General features: G+C 45.0%; 1 protein-coding gene across 8 annotated transcripts in view; it reads left to right on the top strand.

Annotated features, from left to right (window-relative positions):
- The window catches only part of Armh1 (armadillo like helical domain containing 1), a 51,318-nt gene that overhangs the window by 21,623 nt on the left and 16,466 nt on the right, over positions 1–13,229 (top strand). For all 8 annotated transcript variants that reach the window (XM_040756852.1, XM_040756857.1, XM_040756855.1 and 5 more), the window contains 4 exons: positions 4,552–4,620; positions 6,461–6,627; positions 11,118–11,314; positions 12,950–13,034. In XM_040756852.1, coding sequence (XP_040612786.1) covers positions 4,552–4,620; positions 6,461–6,627; positions 11,118–11,314; positions 12,950–13,034 — 518 coding nt within the window. The remainder of the gene's footprint in view (positions 1–4,551; positions 4,621–6,460; positions 6,628–11,117; positions 11,315–12,949; positions 13,035–13,229) is intronic.

Here is a 13,229-nt window from a genome sequence, read left to right on the forward strand (position 1 = left end):
CTGTTTCTCCCTGAATAATCAAATCCATTATTATGATGCCAGTGTCACTCCAGCTGGAAGATTCTCCAGTTTCCTTCCTGATTCTGAGCCTTTTACCTAGCTATATCCAGCTACTGGCTCTACGCATGTCACAGACAGATGGCATCTTACATTTCTGATTTAGGAAACTAGGGGAATGGGAAGAGAACATAAAAGGAGATGCAACTTTAATTAAGATCACTGGCTGTTCTTCTAGAGGTCCTGGGTTCAATTCCCGGTAACCACATAGTAGCTCACAACCATCTGTAATGGGATCTGATGCCGTCTTCTGGCGTGTGAGCTCACATACAGATAGAACACTTCTAAAATACATAAACAAATAAACCTAAAAAGTTGTTTGGGGACAAGTTGCAGTGGCTATGTTGTTTGGTGTCCTGGAAGCAGATCACAACTGAAGATGGTTTGGTTTGGTCACTGACAGTGAGTGGCTAACGCTGTGCTGTGTGTGAGCACCACAGCACTGCTCTCCGTGGATTTACTGCACAGACTCTCCGTGGATTTACTGCACAGACTCTCCGTGGATTTACTGCAGACCGTTTCTCCCCCAGGGCTGTGGGGAGAACCCAGGACCTCCCTTCCACATGTTAGGCAAGCTCTCCACCACTTGGTTGGACCCCAGCCCACCTCAGATCTTTCTGTTAAGTATTCTTCTTTTCTGAACCCTCTCCCCTTCTATGAGCCCCTTTTATCTTAATTCCTTCTTCCTTATGAATTAAATGCAGATTGCCAGTCTGCCTTTCACCTTATCAGAAGGCTTATTTAGTAGACAGGGGGTTTAACACGGCCATTTTTCTTGTTTGTTTGTTTTTGTTTTTGTTTTTTGTGACAGGGTCTCATGTAGCCCAAGCTAGCTTTGAACTTGCTGTATTGTTAGGGTTTCTGTTGCTGTGATAAAACCCTACTGTAGTAGAATCTCGCCTTGCCAGTTCATTTGTGTTAGTGGCCACACCTCTCTGGGGTGGAGAAGGTGAGAAGAGCTCTCTCTCTTGGGTCTGGGATCTCAATCGCATTGGGAGGGCAGAGACCTCATCTTCTGGAGCAGGAATGCCGGGGTGGTTCTTTACTGTCATTTGTGTAAGTTGTTCCCTAATAAAACACCCATTTATCATTTAGCTTGGTTCTAGTGAACTCTTTAATACCCCGCCTTCACCCTACCACCAGAACAACTTGGGGAGAAAGGGCTTATTTCATGTTACAACTGATAGTCCATCATCTAGGGAATTCAAGGAAGGAATCTGGTGGCAGGAGCGGAAGCAGAGGCCATGGTTCAGCACACCTGACTGACTTGCTCTCCATGGCTTGCTCAGCCTACTTTCTTCTGGGGACACCAGCTCGGGAGTGGCACCTCCTACAGTGAACTGAGCCTCCCACAACAGTCATCAACCAAGACAATGCCCTGCAGGAGGCATTTTCTCAATTATGATTCCTTCCTTCTTCCCAGATGACCAGAAATGTGTCAGGTTGACATCAAAAGTAGCCAGCACACCACAATAGCCTTGAACTCGTGACTTTCCAAGTGCTGGAATTAAGGTGTGTGTCATCTCAGCCTTCCTCCTTCCTGGCAAGCACCCTGGTTACTTGGGCCAGTTGTGCACAGATCATCTCACAAACACTGGTGCTCTGCAGAAATTTAGTGACTTGGTGGTAAAGCCGTCATGCATGGGAAACATTAGTTCCTGAACTCTGGCTTCTGCCCTACAACTAACATTAACCTCACCAATTATCAGCAACTACTTTGCCGTCAAGTCCGAACTGTTTTTCCTGGTTGTCTCAGCATTTCCTGTGAACACAGGGGGAGGAAAGGGAGGTATACACTCTGATACTGGATACATTTAAAACTTCAATATTTTGTCATGAACTTTATACTAACTTTTTTTTTCTTGGGTTTTGTTTGGCCAGGTCTAGCTGGCCTAGAACTCATTATGCAGTCCAGGCTGAGCTGAAACTTTTGGAAATCTTCCTGCCTCTGTCACTAAGTGCTGGGTTTATAGATGTCAGTCCCCACACTTGGTCTTAATGTCAATATTTTGAGTATTACATTGAAGTAGGGTTTGATGAGGTCAAAAGGAAGGAAAGAGCGAAGCAAGCAGGCATGTGGGCAAATGTCTGTCATCCTGGAGTTGGAAAACAAAGGTAGAAGGATCAGGAGCTCAGGGTCATCTTCACCGTATAACAAGCTCTAGAGTTCAATCTAGGCTACAAGAGACCCCGCCTGTCTGAAAGAAGAAGAAACAGAAGAAAGCAATGGTGGGTTTGATCGGGGAATTGTTTTGTGCCCTTTTAAGTTTCTGGCCTAAATCAAGTGTGCCCCTCACCTTGCCCAGCTCCAAGCCTTCTGCAGCAGCCACTGCGCCTCTATCTTCCTTGCATTCGCTTGTATCCAAGCTCCTACTCTCAGTCATGTGACCCTCCTCCCTTGACCTCCCAAGTTCTGGGACTTGAGGAATGTGCTGCTACTCTGTTCACTGCCCCCTTGAAGCACTCCATTCCTTACCTCCCACATCTTTCTCTGCCTCTGCTGCAGGGTCTGCCCTACCCGCTCCTCAAGAGCTGATGCTTCTAGGGGGCATGCGCTCTGCTCTGCTCTCCTCTCCTCTCCTGCAGCCAGTGCATCTACGCACTGGGCATCGTGCCTTCTCCATATGCCGTGTACCTGCCTTTTAGAGGACATCGCGCCACTGCTAACAGGATGAGTCTGTGAGGAGACCTAGTTTCTACACCTAGAATCATCCATAACTTACCTTTGTTGTGATCCTGCCATTAGGAGTATCCCACCAGAAGACAACATAGTCAGGTAGAGATCCCTCCCACCAACTCCTCCAGTAGTTCACTTGGAAGGAAAACAAACCAATATAACATCGTTATCCTTTGCAAAACTAACCACATAAGCCTAAACCTTTTGTCACTCTTAAACTCCAGTAACAGATCAGCACAACCAAAGATTTAAGCAATAATAGTGACACAAGCAGAAGCTATTTACTGAGTCTTTTTATGTTCCAGGCCCCGAGCTCTGAACCACGCATGTATTATAAGGTTGAGTAGAGCTGTGTATGGTGGCACACGCCTGTGATCCCAGGGTGCTGACGGAGGATCATCCTGAGTTACAGGCTAGCCTGGGCTACATAGCAAGACCCTTTCAAAAAGAAGGGAGAGGGGGAGAAGAGAAAGGGAGGAAAAGGAAGAGGAGAGGGGAAGTAAGAAGAAGGGGAGGGAGGAGGAGAGAGGGCAAAGGAAGGAGCAAGTAACTGAAATCCAGACTAGCCTGGGGCGCGGGAAAGACGGTGACAGAAGCCTGTCAGCCTAACTAGTAACTTAAGAAAAAGAGGCAGGAAGGGCAAAGGGGTTAGGCGGAAGAGAGGGACAATGTAGCAATAAAGAGATTACTATGTGGGCTAACAGCCTGGTACAAGCCATGATAGCAACAGGCAGAGGAGCCTGGCTCCAGAGCAAACACTGTTTTTCAGTAAAAGGCTGTTCCTAATGAGCCAATCTGTCTCTCCTTCTATTGGCATCCTGGGAACTGGGGTGCAGCAGAGATAATTCGCCTCACCCCACCCCCTCAACAAAGCACCATTACCTCCAGCCCATTACATTAGCCTGTATCAGTCCTGGAGGCTCTCAGTCATCCTCATGGACTGCAATAATTCCAGCTAATTTCTTAAGTGTTCTAAGAGCCTGTGATGTGTTATGAGCCTAGTAATTGTTGACTGGCTCCCTCTCTGCTGGGACTTGATTTCATACTTTGCATTTGAGCTGAAGCCCGCTCTGGATGCTTTATTACAGCAAGGCTTTTTGCAAAGGCTCACATTAAAAAATAACATTAAATACTGAGGTTGTTTTAAATCAGAGTTTAATTTTTCCTCCATTTCCTGTTATTCTTATTAGGAAGCCTTGCAATTCTTCATAAGGATAGTGACCTCCAGTATAAAACTTTGAGCAAGTATAGAATGCAGAATTAATGATAAAGCTCTTTTTGTTTGTTTGTTTGTTTGTTTTTCAAGACAGGGTTTCTCTGTGTATTCCTGGCTGTCCTGAAACTCACTCTGTACCAGGCTAGCCTCAAACTCCCAGAGATCCACCTGTTCTGCCTCCCAAGTGCTGGGATTAAAGGGGTGCACCACCACCTCCCAGATGAAGCTAATTCTTGGTAGAGAAGTTCAGGAATGAGACCCAAAATAATGAGCTGTGCTGAGACCCAAGGATGTACCAGCTGTGGCTTTGAGGGGCTTGAGAAATTGACCATCAGTTTTCTCTATACATTTGGATTTATGGGAACCTCTTTGCTCCCTAGGGAGATTGCACAGCCCAGATGGCTTGACTGCCCTGGAGGAACTTCTTAGAGAGCAGGGAATGTAACACCCCAACACAGTGTGCTGGCTCTGCCCTTCAGCCAGGGGCTTCCCTCAGGGTAAAGGGCACAAGTTAGCCAGTTGCTTGTCCCGGGCCCTGGGAAGTACTAGGGATCAGTTTAAGTGGAAAACCACCTGGGCATGCTCCTTAACTCTGCGGCAGTTATATGACTGGCTTGGATTTAGAGAAGATCCTGAGGTCCATTGGCATCTTCTTGTCTGCTGTGAGCAGGTGAGTCCCATCCCAGAGAGACTCTGGGTCTCAGGCCAAGTCAGGCCCACAGTGTCTTCAGTCCACAGCGGGTGTGTCAAAGCCCTCGGGGTGGGCCCAGAGACAGCTGTGACTCTGCTCTAGTCTCTCCTCCATCCTGCTTCCCATCAACTCATCACTACTCAGAACCAGGTTGGTCGAGTACTATAAAAAATAAAGTAAAATAAAAAATCAAAACACATTTACATTAGACCAGGAAAAAGGGGGATTTATTGGCTTACCTAGCTGAGAAAGCCCAGAGGGTGGGCGTACATATTTCAGGCCTGATCAGACCCAGGGGTGTTACTAAATTCTCCAGGGTTAAGTCTCTTTATCGCTCTTTTGCTCCTTTTCTCAGTCAGTCCCCATATCCAGAGGCCTCTGTGTCCTGGGGTCCTCAGGCCCTCCAGAAACCATTCCTGTAGCTCAGCTACACTTAAAAGAGAGCATACCTCTTCTCATGGGGTCTTCTAGGTGAGCCAGCATAGACCACTTACCTGCCTTCTGCAGGCAGAAGGATGACACCCCGTCACATGTTTGCCCCCACCAAATCCACAGGGCCCTTGAGGGAAGAAGCATGATTCACCAACGGACAATTATGGAAAGAAGGAGACTGGGAAGAAGGAAAGGAAGGAGAGGGGGAGGGGAGGGAAGGAGTGAGAAGGGAGGAGAGGTTGCTGGCCAGCTGTGGAGGCTCACACCTGTAATCCCAGGAGGCAGGAAGCAGAGGCAAGAGATCACTGCAAGTTCAAGACCAGCTTGACCCGTATAGCAGTCCTAGTCTACATAGTGAGGCCCTGTCCAAAAGAAGCAGGAGGGCAGACACAGAGACTAGAAAGAGGCAAAGCCGTTCTCCTGCTGGATTTAGTTGCATCGTTTTCTTTGCTGAACATAGTATCACAGGCTTGTAATCTCAGAAGCTGAGGCAGGATAGCAAGTTCGAGGCAGCATGGTGCAATGTAATCTAAAAAATATATACCTGGGCAGTTGTGGTGCACACCTTTGATCCCAGCATTCTGGAGGCGGAGGGAGGTAGATCTCTTGAGTTTGAAGGCAGCCTGATCTACAAAGTAAGTTGCTATATTGCATCCATCCATACATTACATTTTTATATATTATATACTTTAATAAAATTTAATATATATTAAAATTTTACAATCCAAACAATTCTGCCTCTATCTGTACGTCTCCTGGTTTAGCGGCAACTTTGTGAAGACAGTGCCTTTTCCTTGAATGCCTTCAATTCAGTGCTAAGGAGCCCTGTTTCAGAATATTTGTTTAACTATGCAAAGATGTGTTGCATTTGTTTAACTATGTAAAGATGTATTACATATGTTTATGTTGTGAAATATTTATTTAACTGTATAAAGATGGGTTGCATATGTTTAATTATGTAAATATGTTTCTGTTTTATGTTGCCTGCCTAAGGCACCTGATTGGTCTAATAAAAAGCTGAACAGCCAATAGTGAAAGAGGAGATACAGGTGAGACTCCCAGGCAGAGAGAGTAAGTAGGAGGAGGAATTTAGGCTTGGGAGAAGAAAGAAAAGGAATGCCAGGGAGAAGCCAGAGGCCAGACAGACAGACACTGAGAAAGCAGGAAAGTAGGACATACAGAATGAAAGGTAAAAAAAAATCCAAGGCAAAATGTAGATGAATAGAAACACATTAAGTTAAAAGAGCTAATGGGACAAGCCTAAGCTAAAGCTGAGCATAGTTAATGATAAATCTCTGTGTCTTTATTTGGGAGCTGGTTGGTGGCCCAAGAAAATGCCAACTATAGAGCTCCTCAAACATCTGTTTGTGGTATTCTCTCTGGACAGCAATCGATACCTGATAGAATTCCTTGAGATTGGAGGTGTCCTAACACTCTTGGAAATACTTGGCCTAGAGAAAATCAAGGAAGAGGACAAAAGGGAATCCATCAAACTACTTCAGATTATTGCAAATACTGGCAGGAAGTACAAGGAACTCATCTGTGAAAGCTACGGTAGGTCCTGGGTGTGCCAGCCTGTGGACACTGGCTGGATGGAGTGGACAGCACCCATACTGCCAAAGGAAAAAGCTATCATAGGACAGCTAGGTGCACAGAAAGCATTTAGTAGTTTCCTCAGTGAACTTCTCTGTTCGTGTCACAACCAAAAGATGAGATTTATGGCTTCCCTGATTCATCATTTGCTCAAACTGTAACTGAGACAGTGGCACACACCTTTAGTCCCAGCACTGGCGAGACAGAGGCAGGGTGATCTTTGTGAGTTTGAAATTAGCCTGGTCTACATAGGACTTCCAGGACGGCTAGGGATACCTAGAGAGACCTTGTATCAACAATAAATAAATAAATAAATATAGCTAGGGCTAGAGAGGTGATTAGCAACACTTGCTGCTCTTCCAGAGGAGCCAGGTTCTATTCCCAGCACCCACACAATGGCTCACAGGTGTCTGTAACTTCAGTTCCAGGAGTTCTGGCACTGGCTTTTGGCTTCTGCAGGCACCAGATTCACAAGTGGTACACTGACATACATGCAGGCAAAGCACTCATAAGCTAAACTTTAAAAGGAATAACCTCTTAAAATTATTGAACCAGGCAGTGGTGGCACACACCTCTAATCCCAGCACTCAGGAGGCAGAGGCAGACAGATCTCCATGAGTTCGAGGCCAGCCTGGTCTACATGAGCGAGTTCCAGGACAGCCATCATACTTACACAGAGAAACTGTGTCTCAAAAAAAAAAAAAGAAAAGAAAGAAAAGTTATTGAATGCCAACTATGTTGGGTATACATAAACATGTTAGGTGAGAACGATGAAAAATATGGCCTATACCTGCAATCCCTGCGATTGAGAGGTGAAGGCAGGAGGATCAGAAGTTCAAGTTCATCCTCAGCTACACAGTTTGAGGACAACCTGGAAAGCATGAGGCCCTGTCTGAATAAATAATGCTGCTGCTGCTGCTGATGATGATGATGTAGCAGGCTTTCTCGGATCACCAGCCCCCAAATCACGACATGGGAACATATTATTGGTTAAGAATGCTCAACCTTAGTTTAGGCTTATTTCTGGTTAGCTTTTCAACTTAAATTAACCTGTTTTCTTCATCTACATTTTGCCCTCATGCTTTTTAACCTTTCTTTCACCCTGTGTGTCCTACTTTCCAGCTTCCTCCGTGTCTGACTGGCTAGTGGCCTCTTTCTCTTCCTTGTTCTCTCCTTAGCCTAGATGCCTCTTACTACTTATTCTCTCTGCCCATCAGCCCTGTCTATCCCTCCCCTGCCTAGCTATTGGCCACTCAGCTTTTTATTAGACCAATCAGGTGCCTTAGGCAGGCAAGCTGAAACAAATGCAACACATCTTCTTTACATAGTTAAAAAAAATGCAGCATAAGCAAATGTAACACCTTTTTCTCCCTGCAGCTTTGGAGGCTGTCCTGGAACTAGGTCTTGTAGACCAGGCTGGTCTCAAACTCATAGAGATCCACCTGCCTCTGCCTCCTGAGTGCTGGGATTAAAAGTATACGCCACCACTGCCCATCATCTTTTCTTTTGGGTGGGGAGGTCAAGACAAGGTTTCTCTGTATTGCTTTGGATGTTGTCCTGGACCTGGCTCTGTAGACCAGGCTGACCTTGAACTCACAGAGATCTGCCTGCCTCTGCCTCCCTAATACTTGGATTAAAGGCGTGCATCACCAATGCCCGGCTCACCCAGCATCTTTATAAAGTTAAACAAATGCAGCATTAACAAATGCAACACATCCAAGCGAGTTCCAGGACAGCCTCCAAGACAATGCAGAGAAACCCTGTCTCGAAAAAAGCAAAAAAAACAAAAAAACAAAAAACAAAAACAAATGCAACACATCTTTTCATAGTTAAACAAATATTCTGCAACATAAACAAATGTAACATTTCTTTTCTTAGTTAAATATTCCACAGCATTTTCTCCTTTTTGTCTAAAAAGAAAGGTTTTAACTTTAACATAGTAAAACTGCATACAATAAGAACAGTTATCATGTAAGAATTATGTTTACAATATGCAGTCCCTTTGCATTTTGCACATTCAGAGAAATCACTCTACTATCTTTCCTATCTTGATGAGTCCAAAATGTTGTAACTAAGGAAAACTGTAACTGTAACCATCAAAGACCACAGAAGGATAATTATTACCTGAGTAAGCAGGAAGTGCAGTACAAGTCACTTCCAAAACTGTAGAAATGACAGAGACTTCTGACCAGCTGGACAGCCAGCCACCCAAGTTTCCTCTGCAATGCTGGGGCATCCATCTTCAGCCTATAGGCCTAGAATGTCTGGCAGACTTTTCTATAGTGCAGGAATTTTGAAGAACTGTCTGGCCTTGTTTTGGCAAAGTTCAGCAGTCACTTTCTTTTGTGTCCTGCATGTCCAGTTTGTATGGCATACTGTCAGCAGTCAAGACAGGGGCAGTTTCTTGCTGAAATGGCTAGCTTTGCCACATTGAAAGCACACTCCATATGGAGGCTCATTAATGCCCATCATCTTCTCTAAAGGAGATTGGTACAATCATGTCTCACTGTCATAAAAAGCTTTATGTTAACAAAACATTTTAAATGTCATATTCTGTAGGCCTCTGAAGCATTTGAAGATCACCTGTCTGTCTAAAATATAGCTATTTAACCTTGAAAACACACCTATTATGACTACAAGTTTAATTATTATAGATGACTAACTGCTAACCTGCATTACTTTAAGATTCATTTATTTATAATATATACCATGTTCTGCCTTCATGTATGCCTGCAGGCCAGAAGAGGGCACCAGATCTCATTACAGATGGTTTTGAGCCACCATGTGATTGCTGGGAATTGAACTGAGGACCTTTGGAAGAGTAGCCAATGTTCTTAACTGCTGAGCCTTCTCTCCAGCCCCAGCTTGCATTTCTTAATTATACATTACATAAGCACAATACTCCAAGCAAGAGTGGAAACATACATATAGTATAGCAAAAATATCTTTTAAATTTGTATTATACCAAAATCCATACCAATGTTAAATATTTGAGGTTAGTAGTTCTCCTTTTATCCTATATTCCTATATCCCCTTAAACAATGACAAACATCTATAACCCACTGAATGACCAAAAACCATCCACCCCACCTCTTGGGAATGTGGGTATTGTATTCTCTAAACTGCTTCCTGTTGTCTGGGGGTGACGGCATATCCAGGGAACCCTGAGAAAATTGACAGAATGGTCAAGCCCTGGGAAAACTAGTTCTAACATCTGTTGTCCAGTCTCAGAACTGTTCCCATGCAGAGGGATCAGCATATATGTCACTTGTGTTGTAGTTTTTCCTGGTTTATTTCTTTATGTTTGTAACCAAGATTTTCAGGAGGTCTCCCCCATCAAACTTGATTTCTATTAACTTTGAAGGAATCCAGTCTTTTGTTTCTTGTGGAACAAATGCATAACCTTTCCTCTAACATAATACATTTTCTGAATTCCATTTTAAAGTTAAGACACCCTAAAGTATCTAGGTTGGTTTAATTCAACAGTTCCTTTTACAATCCCATGTCTCTCAGCAGCTGTGGGTTACTCATCAGCATTCAAAAAATTAAAAATCAATATACAGGATCCAGATTCCCAGTGTATTTCCCATCTTCATGTGGCTTTTTTCCCTTTAAATTACTTTATTCTCTTTAAAGACTCTATTATATTTAAAATACTTATTTTTTTCCTATGAGTGTCTATATCCATTTTCTTTTCTTTCTTAAGCCTATGCACACTTTTAAACACACTGTAACCTGTTTAGAGGATTTTTTCTGTCTGCAGCCTGGTGTCCCAGCAACCCCTTCAACACGAGGCACCAGTGATTAACCTCTTCCTACCAGGCCTGTCGCCCAGAGGGTTCCACCATCTCCCAGGGCTCTATGCCTGCCTGCCAGGCCTATAAGACTGTAGTGATATATTGTTTATGTTCTAATAAAGTTTGCCTGGGGAGTCAGAATGCAAAGCCCGCCATAGCCATAGAAGCAGTGCAGTGGTGGCACACACCTTTAATTTTGGTTGTGAGCCTAGCCTTTAACGGCTGGCCGTCTTTCCAGCCCAGCACAATTCCAGGAGGCAGGAGACAGAGGCAGATGGATCTCTGTGAGTTAAAAACCCCCAGGGGCTACATGAGAGTAAATCAGTCTAAAAGAAAAACAGAGCTCACACGTTTAATCCCAGCACTAGACAGGTATATAAGATAAGAGCAGGGCATTCAGTATTCAGTCTTAGGCAATTAGTCTCCAGTCACACTGAGGACAGGATCCCTCCCCCAGCCTTGGTAGAGGTGAGAACTCAATAGTGCTGCACAAAACTACTTTGGCCACATAGCTGGAAGTAAACACAACAGTAATGTAGCATGAAAATTGATCCTTAACTTTGCTTGCTCTTATGCAATCCAGATTATGTAACCTTGAGTAGGAATTGTTTTCCTAAACCCTATCCAAGTTAGCATTTTCTCTTCTTCACCCAGGTGTGAGAGCCATAGCAGAATTTCTGGCAAAGTCTAAATCAGAAGAGACCCAGGAGGAAGTGCAGATTTTACTGGATACTCTGCTCCATGGTAACCCCAAGTATCAGAATCAAGTGTATAAAGGTCTAATAGCTCTGCTGCCCTGTGGGTCCCCAAAAGCCCAGCAGCTGGCCCTGCAGACTCTCAGGACTGCCCAGGTGAGCCACAGCTATGCTCTGGAGTTCTGATTCCCATGGCATAGTCTTACAAGTACTTTTCCCAGAAGCACTTCCCACAGTCTTGAAGGGTGGAGCAAAGGCTCCCACAGCCTGTCTGCTATTCTATCAGCATCAAGGCGGGGCAGAGGATTCATGCCTCCCAGCAGAGCGACTTGTGCTGCTTATTTAAGGATCAGAAAGATATTGGCAGACTTCAAAGTGGCTGAGACAAGCAACAAGGATAACTAGGGAACTGTAGGAAAGATTAAAGGCATCCATTTGACTGGGAAGGAAGCATGGCACTTCTGTCGCCAGTGTGTGAGACAAGAGGCCAGATCTCTCGGACTAGAAAAGCTTTCGTTTTCTTGGCTTGTGCCCTAGAATGTGAATGAAGTCAGGTTTGGGTATCATGCCTACTAAGTAGGGGCATGTGGTCTTGACATGAATGGTCGAAAGTCTCACAAATGCTGAGAGGCAGCAGATAAAAAAAGCCTCGATGGGGGCAGTGGGAGTGGGTGAGAGGTGACCAAAGTGGGTGGACATGTTTGGGACAGAAGTCATAGAACTAAGAAAAAACATCAAAAACTTTTAATCCCAGCATTCGGGAGGCAGAGGCAGGTGGAACTCTAAACTCTGAGTTCAAGGACAGCCAGGGCTACGCAGAGAAACCCTGTCTTGAAAAAAGAATCAAAGACTCTGACAACATCTAGCTTTGGGCTTTGCCAGTAGGGTGAGTTATACAGCACAGAGAGAAGACATAGGAGGAGAAACCATGTGAATGCGTTAGGTCTGGACTCCATGGACCGCGGCGGCTCCGAAGTGGCCCTTGATATGCTTTGGCCTTTTAAATTCCCAAGGGGTTCTGATTCTTAGCTCAGTTTAAGAACCATTGCTTAGCCAGGCAGTGGTGGCGCACGCCTTTATCCCAGCACTCAGGAAGCAGAGGCAGGTGGATCTGAGTTTGAGGCCAGCCTGGCCTACAAGAGTGAGTTCCAGGACAGCCTCCAAAGTCACAGAGAAACCCTGTCTCAAAAAACAAAACAGAAAAGAAAAGAAAGGAAGAGGGAAAGAGAGCTGGAGAGGCCACTGGCCATGGAAAATCCAAGGCCGAATCTCCTTGGAAAGGCCTAAGATGAGGACAACAGTTTGGATTTCACAGTTAGTAACAAGTGAAACTAAAGTGAATAAAATTTCCGAGACCAAATGCCCCAAGTCAGGAAAGAAGAAGGGTCGCCTCCTGGAGCTGAGCTCAGCTGAGGAGGGCTGAGGCTCAGACGTGAGGATCCCTGGAGTTCCCACCCAGGGCCTCCTACCCCAGCACTTGGGTAGACCCTTACTCTTTCTGTCTTCTCAATAGTTGGTGCATGTGGTGTAGCAAAAGTTTGAAGAGGTAAAACTAAAAGACATTTCAGGATCTGGGATGAGTAGTTTTCTCCCCATTGTGTCCTCCCTCCCCCAGCCAAAGTCTTGGCCCTTGGTCCTGCATGTCTTAACAAACAGCCAGGAGACTTGGATTAATGCATCTTGTGCTAAAGACTGCAGTGTCAGTTCACCCCCAGCTCTGCTGTCTAGGAATCCTCATTTCACTTCTAAGCCTAAAGAGTCAACCCTCTTGCCCTCTGTCTGTCTTGCCAGGCAATCATTGGAGCGACACACCCCAGCATCGTGGACTGTGTGCTGATGGTCCTGGGCACAATGCATCTGGAGGTCCAGTATGAAGGTAGGGAGGCCTCCAAAGGCGGCAGCGAGTGTCACATTCTCCAAAGTCTCCCTCCAGGCATAAAGAGCCTGTTGCTGAGTGTCTAAAATAGCATTGACAGAGGGGAAAGGCTGTTGTAGTATCAACCAGCAAGTTACTCAGAAAACGGCAGTTGTAGTTATTTGTTTGAGCAGTTGTTAGAACCAGCTAGGTCCA

The sequence above is a fragment of the Mesocricetus auratus genome, unplaced genomic scaffold (assembly GCF_017639785.1).
Source record: "Mesocricetus auratus isolate SY011 unplaced genomic scaffold, BCM_Maur_2.0 Super-Scaffold_100014, whole genome shotgun sequence".
In the NCBI taxonomy this organism is placed as follows: Eukaryota; Metazoa; Chordata; class Mammalia; order Rodentia; family Cricetidae; genus Mesocricetus; species Mesocricetus auratus.